The following is a 17,380-nucleotide window of genomic DNA, read 5'->3' as shown; positions in this document are numbered from 1 at the left end:
GAATGGACCATTGTTAGCTATGGGGAAGGCATACAATTTAATCAGGACAGTGAGATTAGTCAGAGAACTAGGATGGGGAGGGGTGGAGAGAGGGAACGAAAGGGTTACTCGATCAGCAAAGAGGAGACTAGGAAGTGTAGAGAACGAGACACTCTCACCCAATCAAAATCGATTTGGAAAGAAAAAGGTGAGGGAAGGAAGGGGAGAGAGAGAGAACGAAAAAGAGAGAGAGGGAGGAGAGGAAGAAAGAGGCAAGGGAAGGGAAGAGAGGGAGAGAGAAACGGGAGGCAGAGTGGGGGAGAGAGAGATGGGGGGGGGGGGGGGGAGAGAGAGAGAGAGAGAGAGAGAGAGAGAGAGGGAGAGAGAGAGGAGAGAGAGAGAGAGAGAGAGAGAGAGAGGAGAGAGAGAGAGAGAGAGAGAGAGAGAGAGAGAGAGAGAGAGAGAGAGAGAAGAGAGAGAGAGAGAGAGAGAGAGAGAGAGAGAGAGAGAGAGAGAGAGAGAGAGAGAGAGGAGAGAGAGAGAGAGAGAGAAGAGAGAGAGAGAGAGAGAGAGGAGAGAGAAGAGAGAGAGAGAGAGAGAGAAAGAGAGAGAGAGAGAGGTGGAGAGAGAGAGAGAGAGAGGTGGAAAGAGAGTGAGAGGGGTGGAGACAAGTGATTTCATTGCCCTCAGGCTTGTTATCACACATTAAACGTACCCTTTCTCACCTTTGGGCCCCATATCACCTTATAGCCGGGAAATCCCTCTTCGCCCTGTATAAATACAAATGACAGCCACCTTGATGAATCAGGTGAGGGTTGCCTGAGAGCCGCGCAGGAAAGCTCGACAGGAACAGTGAAGGTATCGTTACGAGGCTGGGGGTGGGCGAGTCAGTCTCGTTTCTCCACCGCTGTCCTGCTGTGGGTGAGGAGACACGAGGCAGTTTCACACCACTGCCCGGACGCCCTCCGGCACCTTGGGTATCCCCCGTCTCTGTCCAGGGCCAGTCTGGACCTTGCTATATAGTTTCGTTTAGAGATACAGCGCGGAAACAGGCCCTTCCCGGGTCGGCGACACCCAGCGATCCCCCGCGCATTAACACTATCCTGTAGGATATACCCCCCAGGGACAATTGTTACATTTGCCCGGCCAATTAACCTACGTACCCGCACGTCTTTGGAGTGTGGGAGGAAACCGAAGATCTCGGAGATAAAACCCGCGCAGGTCACGGGGAGAACGTACAAACTCCATACAGACGGCGCCCGTAGTCGGGATGGAACCCGGGTCCTCCGGCGCTGCATTCGCTGTAAGGCGGCAACTCTACCGCTGCGCCACCGTGACTATCTGATGTCCAAAAATCACAGCGCCAGTGACCCATCGGGTTCGATCCTGACTGCGGGTGCTGTCTGTGCGGAGTTGTTGGTACGTTCTCCCTGTGACTTCCGAGATCTTCGGTTTCCACCACGTGACAATAAAGTGTTCAATTGAATTCAATTCAACCTGTTACTAATGGAAATGTAAAAGAAACATTCACGATGAAAGAGCCTTTGCATGACCCTTGTAGCGTGGACCATGGACCAGCTCCCCCCCAGAAGAGCTGGCCACAGCTGGATGCAAGTCCTACAGATGTTTTGGAACCTTCCTTACCTTCTCGCCTTTGTGCCCCTTCAATTCCTCTGACTCCATCAGCACCCTGCAACAGACAACAATGAGGTCGGGTCACATCATCCCTCGGCACCACACACACACACACACACTCTGGAATCAACTCACCCCTGAATTCCCCTCCTGACCAGTTGGGCCGCAAGACGGGTGACAGCCCACTGTGAAGTTCGAGGTGTTTGGACCGGGATAAAAGGGACGCACCTTTAGGAAGGAGACGAGGAGGAATTTCTCAAGTCAGAGGGTGGTGAAAATCTGTGGAGTTCCTTGCCACAGACGGCTGTGGAGGTCAAGCTATTAGAAGGTTGAGGGGGAACCTCATTGATACTTACCGAAAAGTGAAAGTCTTGGATGGAGTGGATGTGTTTCCAATAGTGGTAGAGTCTAGGACCAGAGGTCATAGCCTCAGAATAAAGGAACACACCTTTAGAACAGAGATGAGGAGGAATTTCTTAAGTCATGGCTGGTGAATCTGTGGAGTTCATTGCCACAGACGGCTGTGGAGGCCAACACAAATTCCTTGATTTGTACGGGTGTCAGGGGTTGTGGGGAGAAGGCAGGAGAATGGGGTTGAGAGGGAGAGATAGATCAACTATGATTGAATGGCAGAATAAACTTGATTGCCCGAATGGCCTAATTCTGCTCCTAGAACTTCTGAAATGGAATTAAATGCAAAAGAACATGTATGCATACGAAAATAGAAGGACAAGGCATGTACACACACAAACACACGCACACACACACACACACACACACAAAACATGCAGACACACAAGGAAGGTATTTATTCACAAAATGCTGGAGTAACTCAGCAGGTCAGGCAGCATCTCGGGAGAGAAGGAATGGGTGACGTTTCGGGTCGAGACCCTTCTTCAGACTGATGCTACATACAGACATGCATGTATGTGGATACATGCATGCACGGTAGCGCAGCGGTAGAGTTGCTGCTTTACAGCGAATGCAGCGCCGACACTCAGGTTCGATCCTGACTACGGGCGCTGCACTGTAAGGAGTTTGTACGTTCTCCCCGTGACCTGCGTGGGTTTCTCCGAGATCTTCGGTTTCCTCCCACACTCCAAAGACGTACAGGTATGTAGGTTAATTGGCTGGGTAAATGTAAAAATTGTGCCTAGTGGGTGTAGGATAGTGTTAATGTGCGGGGATCGCTGGGCGGCACGGACTTGGAGGGCCGAAATGGCCTGTTTCCGGCTGTATATATATGATATGATACACACAAGCGCATGCACACACACACACACAAAACATACATACACACAAACCCCATGCACACACACACACATGCACACAAAACATACATACACATAAGCACATGCATACACACAAACACCATGCACACACATACAAACACATGGGTACACACAAACCCATGCGTGCACACAAACCCCTGTGCACACCAACATGCACACACAGAAAAACACATGCGCACACTCACAAGCACGCACACAGACACAAACACGCACACCACACGCACACACACACACCATGTCCTCACCTTGACACCACGGACTCCAGGATAGGCCAACGGGACCCTGAGCACCCAAGGAACCCTGTAGAAAACACCCAGCATTACATCTCAATAGCATTTGCAGTAACCCGACACTGCAATTCAAATACAGAAACTCAGACGATTTTTCAGACGGCAAAATAGTCTTTGATTAAAAACTAACCGGGGCAAGAGGGTTCGAATTGAGTAGGTTGATGGAATAAGGCAACAATAGGTAGCTGACAGATTTTGATCAATGGAGATATTATTACCCTCATTTGCAGTCTCTCTGTGTATGATCATTAGTTCTGTTGCCTTGGGCCAGAGATTTACTTGCAGGGAAGTGTCTTGTTAAGACACAGCTCCACTGACACCAGTGCCCTGAGGGAGGGTATTTACTCCTTAATGCTGAGACTGTGGGCAAGGCACTTGAGAAGGCGGTGGTGAGAAACCTTTGCGTACTACCACAGGCATGCAGTGAAGGTGCTTCATTCTGGTTTAGAGATACAGCACGGAAAACAGGCCCTTCGGCCCACTGTGTCCATGCCGGCCATCCTCACCCTAACTCCAGTTCTGTGTTATCCTATTTTCTCGCCCACTCCCTACACACCAGGTGCAATTTACAGAGGGCCAATTAACAATAGACAATAGGTGCAGGAGAAGGCCATTCGGCCCTTCGAGCCAGCACCGCCATTCAATGTGATCATGGCTAACCTACAAACCCACACCCCTTTGGGATAGAAACATAGAAACTTAGAAAATAGGTGCAGAAGGAGGCCATTTGGCCCTTTGAGCCAGCACCGCCATACATTGTGATCGTGGCTGATCATCCACAATCAGTAACCCATGCCTGCCTTCTCCCCATATCCTTTGATTCCGCTAGCCCCTAGAGCTCTATCTAACTCTCTCTTAAATCCATCCAGTGAATTGGCCTCCACTGCCCTCTGTGGCAGAGAATTCCACAAATTCACAACTCTCTGGTGGAAAAGTTCCTTCTCACCTCAGTTTTTACATAGCCTCCCTGTTATTCTTAGACTGTGTGGCCCCTGGTTCTGGACTCCCCCAACATTGGGAACATATTTCCTGCATCTAGCTTGTCCAGTCCTTTTATAATTTTATATGGTGTGGGATGTGGGAGGAAACCGGGAGCGCCCGGAGAAAACCTAGGTCACAGGAGGAACAATCATCCTACCCACAACCAGAGAGCATGTGCTGAACTACTATCTACCTCATTGGTGACCCTCAGACTATCTTAATAAGTAATAATAATATATTCCTTTATTTGCCCGACACTGGGGAAATTTAGTGTTTCAGCAGCAAAGTGAATAGCAACGAGATCATTCATTATAAATAAAAGTAAAGACAAGGATAAATTATCATCAGTTTACTGTGTATTCTTTAACTGTTATTGTTGACTCGTCTGCTGGGAGCAGTGCTGGTTGTGCAGTCTCACAGCAGCGGGAAGGAAGGACCTCCTATATCTCTCCTTCACGCACTTGGGGTGAAGGAGTCTGTCACTGAAGGAGCTCCTCAGTTTGATCGTACTTTACTGGCTTTACCTTGCACTAAACGTTATTCCCTTATCATGGGACTGGGTCAATTGTAACCATGCATTGTCTTACTGAACCTCCACATAGACAGCACCCGAGGTCAGGATCGAACCTGGGTCTCTGGAGCTGGGCTGCACCGCCACTTACCATGTTTCCCTTTTCACCCGCTGGGCCCTCTCGACCAGGGTGACCCTGTGGAACAAATTACAGTCATTACTTCCATCCAATCCAGGACTGTGGACTCATCAGCACTTGGGTGGGAGGCAGATAGAGTCCTGCAGATTATACTGGAATCCATTTTATTGGAACAACATGTCTATAAGTGTATATGCACACGTCTGAAGAAGGGTCTCGACCCGAAACGTCACCCATTCCTTCTCGCCAGAAACGCTGCCTGTCATGCCGAATTACTCCAGCTTTTTGTGTCCACCTTCGGTTTAAAACAGCTTTTGCAGTTTCTTCCTACACGGCACGGTAGCGCAGCGGTAGAGTTGCTTCTTTACAGCGAATGCAGCGCCGGAGACTCAGGTTCGATCCTGACTACGGGTGCTGCACTGTAAGGAGTTTGTACGTTCTCCCCGTGACCTGCGTGGGTTTTCTCCGAGATCTTCGGTTTCCTCCCACACTCCAAAGACGTACAGGTATGTAGGTTAATTGGCTGGGTAAATGTAAAAATTGTCCCTAGTGTGTATAGGATAGTGTTAATGTGCGGGGATCGCTGGGCGGCGCGGACTTGGTGGGCCGAAAAGGCCTGTTTCCGGCTGTATATATATGATATGATATGATATGATATGATATATATATATAATATATATATATATTATATATATCTATATAAAAAAAGCTGGAGTAACTCAGCGGGACAGGCAGCATCTCTGGAGAGAAGGAATGGGTGACATTTCGGGTCGAGGCCCTTCTTCAGATGCGTATATATATATATATATATATATATATATATATATAGTTGGGAGGTCATGTTGCAGTTATATAAGACGTTGGAAAGGCTGCATTTAGAGTATTCATGTTCATAAGTGAGAGGAACAGAATTAGGCCATTCGGCCCATCAGGTCTACTCTGCCATTCAATCATGGCTGATCTATCTCTCCCTCCTAACCCCATTCTCCTGCCTTCTCCCCATAATCCTGACACCCGTACTAATCAAGAATCTATCTATCTCTGCTTTAAAACTATCCACTGACTTGGCCTCCACAGCCTTCTGTGGCAATGAATTCCACGATGAATTGTGTTGAGTTCTGGGCACCGTGTTATAGGAAAGATGTTGTCATGCTGGAAAGGGTACAGAGAAGATTTACGAGCATGTTGCCAGGACTGGAGGTTGTGAGCTACAGGAAGAGGTTGAGCAGGCTGGGACTCTATTCCTTGGGGCGCAGGAGGATGAGGGGTGATCTTGCAGAGGTGTATAAAATCATGAGAGGAATGAATCGGGTAGGCGCGCAGGGTCTCTTGTCCAGAATAGAGAAATCGAGAGCCAGAGGACATAGGTTTAAGGTGAAGGAGAAAAACTCTATTCCTTGGGGCGCAGGAGGATGAGGGGTGATCTTGCAGAGGTGTATAAAATCATGAGAGGAATGAATCGGGTAGGCGCGCAGGGTCTCTTGTCCAGAATAGAGAAATCGAGAGCCAGAGGACATAGGTTTAAGGTGAAGGAGAAAAGATTGAATAGGAATCTGAACGGTAACTTTTTCACAGGGTGGTGGGGGTATGGAATGAGCTGCTAGAGGAGGTAGTTGAGGCAGGGACTATCCCAATGTTAAAAAAAACATTTGGGCGAGTACATGGACGTGGGGCAAACGCAGGCGGGTGGGACCAGTGTAGCTGGGACATGTTGGCCGGCGTGGGCAAGTTGTGCTGAAGGTCCTGTTTCAACGCTGTGTCACTTCTAAGACCCACTCTGTTTGGGATCCATGTGTCGGACGGAACTGCAGATGCTGGTTGAAACCAAAGATGGACACAAAATGCTGGAGTAACTCAGTTTACATTGGAAGCCTTCAAGGAAGCAAGCTCTAAATGGCCTGCAAACGTGTCATATCATATATATACAGCCGGAAACAGGCCTTTTCGGCCCTCCAAGTCCGTGCCGCCCAGCGATCCCCGTACATTAACACTATCCTACATCCACTAGGGACAATTTTTACATTTACCCAGCCAATTAACCTACAAACCTGTACGTCTTTGGAGACGTTTACACAAATGCACAGTAAAGGAACAAAGAAACCACTGATCTATTTTACAATTAAGGGAAGGGTAACGACTATTTACACTCCTCGTTAGATGAAAAGGAATCCACAAACAAATACTAAACACCATCCTTTAATTTTTTTTTATCTTTGAAGAACTTGCTGCAAATGTCTGATCTCCAAAACTTTCACACTTAATGTCTGTAGGCAGCTGTTCAAGAGACATTCTCATCTGACATCTGCACTGCTGAAATGTAATCGTCTGCAGCTGCCAATGATCAAATATTTAAACATTCGGATGAATAATTGCATCCACTTAGCCTCCACCACTTGTTCTGTAGATCTGTACTACTCTATTGGTTTCATTCCCATTCCAGTTTCATTCCCAATATCTACTTTCCACTAGTGGGAGAGTCTAGGACCAGAGGACACAGCCTCAGAATCAAAGGGCGTACCTTTAGGGTGGAGGAATTTCTTTCGCCAGAGGGTGGTGAATCTGTGGAATTCATTGCCACAGGCCAAGTCAGTGGACATTTTGTAAGGCAAGGATAGATAGATTCTCGATGAGTACGGGTGTCTTTCGAAAGGAAGAAAGACACAAAATGCTGGAGTAACTCAGCGGGACAGGCAGCATCTCTGGAGAGAAGGAACGGGTGACGTTTCGGGTCAAGACCCTTCTTTAGAAAGGAGTTGAGGAGGAATTTCTTTAGTCAGAGGATGGTGAATCTGTGGAATTCTTTGCCACCGAAGGCTGTGGTACCAAGCCAATGGATGTTTTTAAGGCAGAGATAGATAGATTCTTGATTAGTACGGGTGTCAGGGGTTAAGGCAGGAGAATGGGGTTGAGAGGGAAAGATAGATCGGCCATGATTGAATGGTGGAGTGGACTTGATGGTCTAATTCTGTTGACTTATGAACTTTTTCACTCAGAGGATGATGGTTATTAGGAACGAGCTGCCAGAGGGGGGTAGTTGAGTGCAGGTACTATAACAACATTTAAACGACATGCGGACAGGATAGGAAAGGTTCAGAGGGATATGGACTTTATGCAGGCAGATGGGGCTGGCTGAGATGGGGCATCTTGGTTGGCGTGGTTGGGTACAAGGGCCTGAGCCCGTTTCAATGCTATTTGATTCTATAACTCTAACTGTGGGGGTGGGGAATCCCGGCATGGGGAAACCACTGTAGGGGGGGTGGGGGGGGGGGGGGGAGGGGTGGGGGGGAGAACAAAGGGGTACCTAGCGTGGGATACTTAGCAACTTTGTTGCGCCCTTTACATGGCGACTCTTTGCATACCTTGGTAATGCAAAACAAAGAGTATCGCTGTGACAATAAAGTTCCATTCATTCACTCATTTATTCATTCAGGAGGGTGGAATCCCTTGATTCCACTCGCCCCCAGAGCTCTATCTAACTCTCTCTTAAATTCATCCAGTGATTTGGCCTCCGCTGCCCTCTGTGGCGGAGAATTCCACAAATTCACAACTCTCTGGGTGAAAAAGTTCCTTCTCACCTCAGTTTTTAAATGGCCTCCCCTTTATTCTAAGACTGTGTGGCCCCTGGTTCTGGACTCCCCCAACATTGGGAACATTGTTCCTGCATCTAGCTTGTCCAGCCCTTTTATAATTTTATACGTCTCCATAAGATCCCCTCTCATCCTTCTAAACTCCAGTGAATACAAGCCAGTGATTTCAATCTTTCCTCAAATAGAAACATAGTAAATAGGTGCAGGAGTAGGCCATTCGGCCCTTCGAGCCAGCACCACCATTCAATATGATCATGGCTGATCATCCAGCTCAGTAACCTGTACCTGCCTTCTCTCCATACCCCCTGATCCCTTTAGCCACAAGGGCCACATCTAACTCCCTCTTAAATATAGCCAACGAACTGGCCTCAACTACCTTCTGTGGCAGAGCATTCCACAGATTCACCACTCTCTGTGTGAAGAAATGTTTTCTCATCTCGGTCCTAAAAGACTTCCCCCTTATCTTTAAGCTGTGACCCCTTGTTCTGGACTTACCCAACATTGGGAACAATCTTCCTGCATCTAGCCTGTCCAACCCCTTAAGAATTTTGTAAGTTTCCATAAGATTCCCCCTTCATCCCCCCGCCATCCCAGAGATGTTGAATTTACTCATCCGTGGAACTATTCCGTGTTGAGACTGAAATACTTCGACATAGACAAGTGTAAGACTTAGCGTTGGGTGCCACAGATAACGCCTGTTAACTTACCGTTGGACCGTCCCCTCCGATAAGCCCTGGCAGTCCTTGTTTGCCTGGAGGTCCCTGGAAGATGTGGACAAAAGCAACACCTTAGTCAATGTGATCCATTCGCTCCACTTATACCTTGCGCAGCCTCGGCAAGGCCAGCAGCATAATCAAGGACCTGTCGCACCCCACCCACTCCCTCTTCTCCCCTCTCCCATCGGGCAAAAGGAACAGAAGTGTGTTGTAACCCACACCTCCAGATTCAGGGACAGTTTGTTCCCAGCTGTTATCAGGCAACTGAACTGTCCTACCACAACCAGAGAGCAGTGCTGAACTACCATCTACCTCATTGGTAACACTCAGACTATCTTTGGTCAGACTTTGCTGGCTTTACCTTGCACTGAACATTATTCCTTTATCAAGTATCTGTACACTGTAAATGGCTCGATTGTAACCTTGTATTGTCTTTCCGCCGACTGGCACTACCATTCTCCTGGCTTCTCCCCACAACCCCTGACACCTGTATCAATCAACTAGTGTACGATGACCGATGACAGTGTGTGTCGGACTAGTGTTAGTGTGCGGGGATCGCTGGTCGGCGTGGACATGGTGGGCCGAAGCTGCCTGTTTCTGCACTGGAATCCACACTGGTATCTCTGAACTAAAAAAACGAAACTGAAACTAATCTCTAAACTAAACTAAACAGTGAACCATAAGACAGAAATATCAACGCACACACTGAAAGCCAGTCCAAAGCTACTCAGCTGCAATTGAACCTATTCCAGCCTAGGTTTCTACAGGACCCGTGGCAGTGTGCGTTGTCAGAGAAACATTGCATCATGCTTGTGGGAACCCTGGGATCTTGCAATGGCTTGAATGAACTTTGGCTCATAAACCTGACAAGTTGCACATCAGCTGTATCAACTCCATGGGTTCAGTTCCACGCCCGAACTTCGGCTTGGAAATCCAGCCTGATGCTTCAAAGCAACATCAAGGGAGTGCTGGATTGCCCGAGGTGTCCAAATTCAGAAGGGATGTTAAACTCAGACATGTGCACAATCTTTTTCAGATACTTGTAAAGGACACCTCGCATTATCTGGAAGAGCCAAAGCTTCAGGGTTATTCTGAGGCAGGAGGGTGGGGGGCTACATTTTCAGCGATAACAAGACCCCATCTACCAAATGGTCCTGTTCAAAGCCGGTGACACGGTGGCGCGGCGGTAGAGTTGCTGCCTCACAGCGCCAGAGACCCAGGTTCCATCCTGACTACGGGTGCTGTCAGTACGTTCTCCCCGTGACCGAGTGGGTTTCCTCCGGGCGCTCCGGTTTCCTCCCACATCCCAAAGACGTGCAGGTTTGTAGGCTAATTGGCTTCTGTAAAATTGTCCCAAGTGTCTAGAGTAGAACTAGATCGCTGATCTGCGCTGACTCGATGGGCTGAAGAGCCTGTTTCCATGCTGTACCTCTAAACTAAACTAAAGAAGGTCTCTCTCCCACACCTAGCTCAACGACCTCTAACCATGCCGTTTGACGTTACATGCACACCCATCGAAAGGGTTTCGAGAACTTACTTTATTTCCAGGAAATCCAATGGGGCCTTGAGGTCCATGAAATCCCTGTAAGAGAGAGAGAGAGAGAGAGAGAGAGAGAGGGAGGGAGGGAGGGAGAGAGGGGGAGAGGGAGAGGGAGAGGGAGAGGGAGAGGGAGAGGGAGAGGGAGAGGGAGAGGGAGAGGGAGAGGGAGAGGGAGAGGGAGTTAAAGAACTGCCTCAGTGAAGGGGTTACAGTAACCAATCACAACTGCCATTTGGAGTCATGAAACAGTGGTCGAACCCAACGTTTCTGAACCAAACCTGAAGCAATTCAGGCATGTCGTTAAACTGCCAGATTATAAAGTGTGATTTTGTTTCCTAAAGCACCCAGTGGCGAACAAAGATACTAGAGGAACAAGATGGACCACTCCGTTGAAATCGCCTATACTGAAGTGTGGTACGCAAAGGAGCCATTTTAGTAAGCAAAACCCGCCGTTCGCTCTGCCTCTCGCAGTGTAATCAGTGTTTTGGGGGAACAGTATGTGTGATGATACCATTAAAATACAGAATATATCTCATCTATCAATTCACAGATTTTTGTTGTTTTTCTTTATAAATGTTTCTGCAAGTTTCTGCCTACTAAAATGGCGCCTTGACGTACTACAATTTTTAGGGTCGAGTGGTCTATCTTGCTCCTCTAGTATCTTTGGTGGCAAATAACTCAAGAGATCCAAGAACACAGACAGAGGTGTGTAGAAAGGAACTGCAAATGTTGGTTTACACAGAAGATAAGACACAAAATGCTGGAGTAACTCAGCGGGTCGGGCAGCATTTCCGGAGAGAAGGAATGGGTGACGTTTCAGTTCGAGACCTTTGTTCAGCGTCGGACTCGACCTGAGACGTCACCCATTCCTTCTCTCAATAGATGCTGCCTGACCCGCTGAGATACTCCAGCATCTTTATGTCACGCACAGACAGAGGATTGTCCTGAGACGCTGAACTGCTACCTCATTCACACCAACCTCTGCGTGCCTCATCTCTCTTTAGATCCAATGGTCCACTCTCTCCAACAGGGATGTTCTCAATGGAACATTCACAGCTCTGCAGATGCCGAAGGGACACATCACCAAATAGGACCACTTGACCCAACCAAGTCATGTAACATAATAAAAAAGACTCAAAGTGCTGGAGTAATCCACCTTCCACCTATATTCCTTCCTCTGGCTTCACAATTCGCACCTCTTCTCGCACCTTTTGTCCGACTCATCTCTGGTCTTTGTCCAATCATCTGCCTATCAAAAACCCCACCTCACCAGTATCCACCTGTCACTCGCCAGGCTTTGTCCTGCTCCTCCTCTCTTCCGGCTTTCTCGTCTCCCCCCCCCCCCCACCAAAATCATCAGTTTGAAGAAGGGTCCCGACCCTAAATGTCACCTATCCATGTTCTCCAGAGATGCTGCCTGACCCGCTGAGTTACTCCAGCACTCTGTGAAACGTCACCTATCCATGTTCTCGAGATGCTGCCTGACCCGCTGAGTTACTCCAGCACTGTGTCCTTTTGTGTAAATCAGCGTCTGCAGTTCCTTGTTCTCACGACTGTCTATATGGATACATTACCAAACACATCTTTTGTGCTTTCTACATTTTCTTTAATAACAATATCTCTTGACCTGCTGAGTTGCTCCAGCACTTTGTCTTTTGTTGGTAAACCAGCATCTGCTGTTCCTTGTATCTATCTACATGGAGTATTAATGTTCTGTTTGCCACTGCTACATCTCTCCGACTCAAAATCGGAAGTCAAGTCAATTTTATTTCTATAGCACATTTAAAAACAACCCACGTTGACCAAAGTGCTGTACATCAGTTCAGGTACTAAGAACGAACATACAATGGCACACAAACATAACAGCACATACATAAACAGTTCACAGCGCCCCCTCAGAGGGCCTCAAACGCTAGGGAGTAGAAATAGGTTTTGAGCCTGGACTTAAAGGAGTCGATGGAGGGGGCAGTTCTGATGGGGAGAGGGATGCTGTTCCACAGTCTAGGATATTTCTAGCATATTTCTATTCTCTTCCATTTCCAACTCCCCCATATGTTAGATCCATCCATACTATTTACCTCAACCACTCTCTGAGGGAACAAGTTCTACACTCCTACTGGTCTTTGGGTAAAAAAAGTTCTTCTTCAATCCTTATCAGATTCCTAGTCGTCCCTCCTAAATTATGACTTCTTCACAAGCCGAAATATTCACTCTGCATCCCACTACGAAAAACTTCTATTCCTTATTCGGTCAAACCTAGACCTTCTTTTCTCAAGAGATTGGGAGCACCTGAGGATGTCCTCTCAAAGAAATCTCTCTTCATCTCAACCTTAAATGCTCCTTCAACCCCATCTTGTGTGGGAAGGAAGTGCAGATGCCGGTTTATACCGATAATAGGCACAAAATGCTGGAGTAACTCAGCGGGACAGGCAGTGTCTCTGGAGAGAAGGAATGGGTGACATTTCGGGTCAAGACCCTTCTTCAGACTCGATCAATCAACCCCACCCTGCACTAACATTTATGAGTTGAAAACGACTGTTGCGAATCTGAGTCGATGTCGGAACATGGGGTTTGAAGATGTAATAATAACGCCAGAGCATCTGGCGGCACGGTGGCGCAGCGGTAGAGTTGCTGTCTCACAGCGCCAGGGACCCGGGTTCGATCCTGACCACGGGTGCTGTCTGTCTGGAGTTTGCACGTTCTCCCCGTGACCTGTGTGGGTTTTCTCCGGGTGCTCTGGTTTCCTCCCGCACTCCAAAGACTTACAGGTTTGTAGGTTAATTGGCTTGGTAAAATTGTAAATTGTCCCTAGACTGTGTAGGATAGTGTTAGTGTGTGGGGATCGCTGGTCAGTGCGGACTCGGTGGGCCGAAGGGCCTGTTTCCGCACTGTATCTCTAAATTCAACTAAACTAAACTAAACAGGACTAGGGAGAAGCAAGCTGTTTCTACCTCTGCCCATGTATAGCGTTTGACATTAAACACCAGCCCACAATCTCCAAATCTTAAAACAATTTAAGACTGAATGAGATTACACAGAGGCTGATGAATGGGAGGAGTGCCTTGCCAACAGGAGCAGTGGGAAGCATCTGCCTTAACATGTTTAACGCCGTGGTCCTGTGTTGGCGGGGAGTCTGCACAGAAGTTTACCACCGGCTATTTAATTTCCCGAGTTTGGGCCACACAAGCAGTGATGCTGAAGACAGACACAAAACGCTGGAGCAACTCAGCGGGACAGGCTGCATCTCTGGAGAGAAGGAATGGGTGACGTTTCGGGATGAGAATTTCCAAAGAAGGGTCTCGACCCGAAACAATAGACAATGGGTGCAGGAGGAGGCCATTCGGCCCTTCGAGCCAGCACTGCCATTCAATGTGATCATGGCTGATCATTCACAATCAGTACCCCGTTCCTGCCTTCTCCCCATACCCCCTGACTCCGCTATCCTTAAGAGCTCTATCCAGCTCTCTCTTGAATGCATTCAGAGAATTGGCCTCCACTGCCCTCTGAGGCAGAGAATTCCACAGATTTACAACTCTCTGACTGAAAAAGTTTTTCCTCATCTCCGTTCTAAATGGCCTACCCCTTATTCTTAAACTGTGGCCCCTTGTTCTGGACTCCCCCAACATTGGGAACATGTTTCCTGCCTCTAACGTGTCCAACCCCTTAATAATCTTATACGTTTCAATAAGATCTCCTCTCATCCTTCTAAATTCCAGTGTATACAAGCCTAGCCGCTCCAGTCTATCAACATATGATAGTCCCGCCACTCCGGGAATTAACCTAGTAAACCTACGCTGCACGCCCTCAATCATCACCCATTCCTTCTCTCCAGAGATGCTGCCTGTCCCGCTGAGTTGCTCCAGCATTTTGTGTCTGTCTTCAGTGTAAACCAGCATCTGCAGTTCCTTCCTGCACTGATAGTACGACTTGCTCCCCACCCTGGGGAACCCCAACACAGCCTGTTATTGCACATCAGGAACCAGCAACCACTCAGGCACGTACAATGGATTCAATAATAACTAACACAGAACATAGACGAGTACAGAGCACAAAGTGCTGGAGTGACTCAGAGGGTCAGACAGCATCTCTGGAGAACATGGATAGGTGACATTTCGGATCGGGACCCCACAAGGGCCCCAACCTGAAATGTCACCTCTCCACATCCTCCATAGATGCTGTCTGACCTGCTGAGTTACACCAGCACTTTTTTGTTGTTGTTTTGTAAACCAGCATCTGCACTTCCTAGTGTTTCCATTCAATGGTACAGCACAGGAGAAGGCCCTTCGGCCCACAATGTCCATGCTGAACCTGACGTCTGGTTAAACTCTGGAAACATGGAACTGCAGATGCTGGTTTAACTGATGTCCTTCGCCATCTCTCCATTCCCTGCATACCCACGTGCCCATCCCAAAGCTTATACTCCGCCGTGCCACCTCCACACATTCTCACCTCAGGTCCTGGGTTGCCTTGTTGCCCCGGAGGTCCGGGATCACCTTGATGGCCCTGGGGAAGGAAGGAAAGCAAAGTTCATAAGTGACCAATCCTTCCACCAGCCACTCTCCCACAACCCCCTGTATTTCCATACGCACCAGAATGGCTGCTACTCATAAGTGATAGGACGAGAATTAGGCCATTCGGCCCATCAAGTCTACTCTGCCATTCAACCACGGCTGACATATCTCCCCCAACTTAACTCCATTCTCGTGCCTTCTGCCCATAACCCCTGACACCCATACAAATCAAGAATGATTTATGTCACGGTGGCGCAGCGGTAGAGTTGCTACCTTGCAGCAAATGCAGTGCCAGAGACCCGGGTTCGATCCTGACTACGGGCGCCGTCTGTACGGAGTTTGTACGTTCTCCCCGTGATCTGCGTGGGTTTTCTCCAAGATCGTCGGTTTCCTCCCACACTCCAAAGACGTACTGGTGTGTAGGTTAATTGGCTGGATAAATGTAAAAATTGTCCCTAGTGGGTTAGCGTTAATGTGCGGGGATCGCTGGTCGGCGCGGTCCCGGTGGGCCGAAGGGCCAGTTTTCGCGCTGTATCTCTAAACTAAACTAAATTTACCTGATAAATTACCAGGTAAGATTACTACTGAATTTATTTACCAGAGAAAATCTGGAGACGCTGACTTTAGATGAACATGACCAGGGAATTAATCACTTTAGTGAACACTCTCGATGGATGTGAAAGAGGAAAGAGCAAGACTTCTCTCAAAGGCTTCACAAAATGCTGCAGTAACTCAGCGGGACAGGCAACATCTCTGGAGAGAAGGAATGGGTGACGTTTCGGCATGAGACCCTTCTTCAGACTGATCGTCACTGATCGAGCCAGGTGTGGGCTCCTATGTATCGGCAAGAACAAGCGCAGGCTCGGCGATGGTTTCGCTGAACGCCTCCGCTCAGTCTGCCTAGGCCTACCTGATCTCCCAGTTGCCAAACACTTTAACTCCCCTTCCCATTCCCACTCTGACCTTTCTGTCCTGGGCCTCCTCCATTGTCAGAGTGAGGCCCAGCGCAAATTGGAGGAACAGCACCTCATATTTCGCTTGTGCAGCTTACACCCCAGCGGTATGAACTTTGACTTCAGGTAACCCTTGCTTGCCCTCTCTCTCCGTCCCTCCCCCATCCTAGTTCTCCGACTAGTTTCACTTTCCTTCTGATCAGTTTTACTGATTGATGCCTCCTTGTCACCTTCCCCTAACCCGACAATGAACCCATTCTACATTTCCTCATCGCCATTTGCATTGGTCTGCCGTTTTAACGCCTTACCCTTCCATATCTTTAGACTCCCGCTCCCCTGTCTCTGTACGAAGAAGTGTCTCGACTCGAAACGTCGCCCATTCCTTCTCCAGAGATGCTGCCTGTCCCAACGAGTAACTCCAGCTACATCCAGTGCTAACGGCAACTATGACATCGGCCAGTGAAGCTGGACGTCTTTTAGAAGGTGCTGAATTTAGTTATGTCATCAGCACCCCATTCATACCATCAGTAAGTGCCAAGGAGCCCAGGGGAAGGCCTGTTGCAAAGGGTAACTTGATACGATATCTGAGAACGTTGGACCTCTTCCACTAAACCTCGAAAGATTTGCTTTCAACAACCACCAGCTCAGGAGACCCGTTTATGTCAAGGAGTCAATAGGCAAAGGCAACATGATACCGAGTTACAACTGTTTCAAAGTTCAATTGCACTGTACTCTTTCATTGTTGCTGCAATGCAACTGGAAACAAATCCAAAGTAGTGTGGCACGGTGGCGCAGCGGTAGAGTTGCTGCCTTACAGCGCCAGAGACCCGGGTTCAATCCAGACTACGGGTGCTGTCGGTACGGAGTTTGTACGTTCTCCCCGTGACCGCGTGGGTTTTCTCTGGGCGCTCCGGTTTCCTCCCACACTCCAAAGACGTGCAGATTTGTAGGTTAATTGGCTTCTTTAAATTGTTCCTGGTGTGTAGGATAGAACTAGTGTAGACAATTGACAATAGGTGCAGGAGGAGGCCATTCGGCCCTTCGAGCCAGCACCGCCATTCAATGTGATCATGGCTGATCATCCACAATCAGTACCCCGTTCCTGCCTTCTCCCCATACCCCCTGACTCCGCTATCCTTAAGAGCTCTATCTAGCTCTCTCTTGAATGCATTCAGAGAATTGGCCTCCACTGCCTTCTGAGGCAGAGAATTCCACAGATTCACAACTCTCTGACTGAAAAAGTTTT

The 17,380-nt window shown here is 48.3% G+C and overlaps 1 protein-coding gene across 1 annotated transcript in view; it reads right to left on the bottom strand.

Moving 5' to 3' along the window:
- The window catches only part of LOC144610587 (uncharacterized), a 225,265-nt gene that overhangs the window by 90,781 nt on the left and 117,104 nt on the right, over positions 1-17,380 (bottom strand). Inside the window, 9 exon segments of the mRNA XM_078429396.1 lie at positions 705-749; positions 1,624-1,669; positions 3,024-3,043; positions 3,152-3,175; positions 3,177-3,206; positions 4,840-4,884; positions 9,122-9,175; positions 10,668-10,712; positions 15,120-15,173. Of these exon segments, the coding sequence (XP_078285522.1) occupies positions 705-749; positions 1,624-1,669; positions 3,024-3,043; positions 3,152-3,175; positions 3,177-3,206; positions 4,840-4,884; positions 9,122-9,175; positions 10,668-10,712; positions 15,120-15,173 (363 nt within the window).

This window comes from Rhinoraja longicauda, chromosome 37 (genome assembly GCF_053455715.1).
Source record: "Rhinoraja longicauda isolate Sanriku21f chromosome 37, sRhiLon1.1, whole genome shotgun sequence".
Classification (NCBI taxonomy): domain Eukaryota; kingdom Metazoa; phylum Chordata; class Chondrichthyes; order Rajiformes; family Arhynchobatidae; genus Rhinoraja; species Rhinoraja longicauda.
This window is presented reverse-complemented; position numbering and strand designations above follow the sequence as displayed.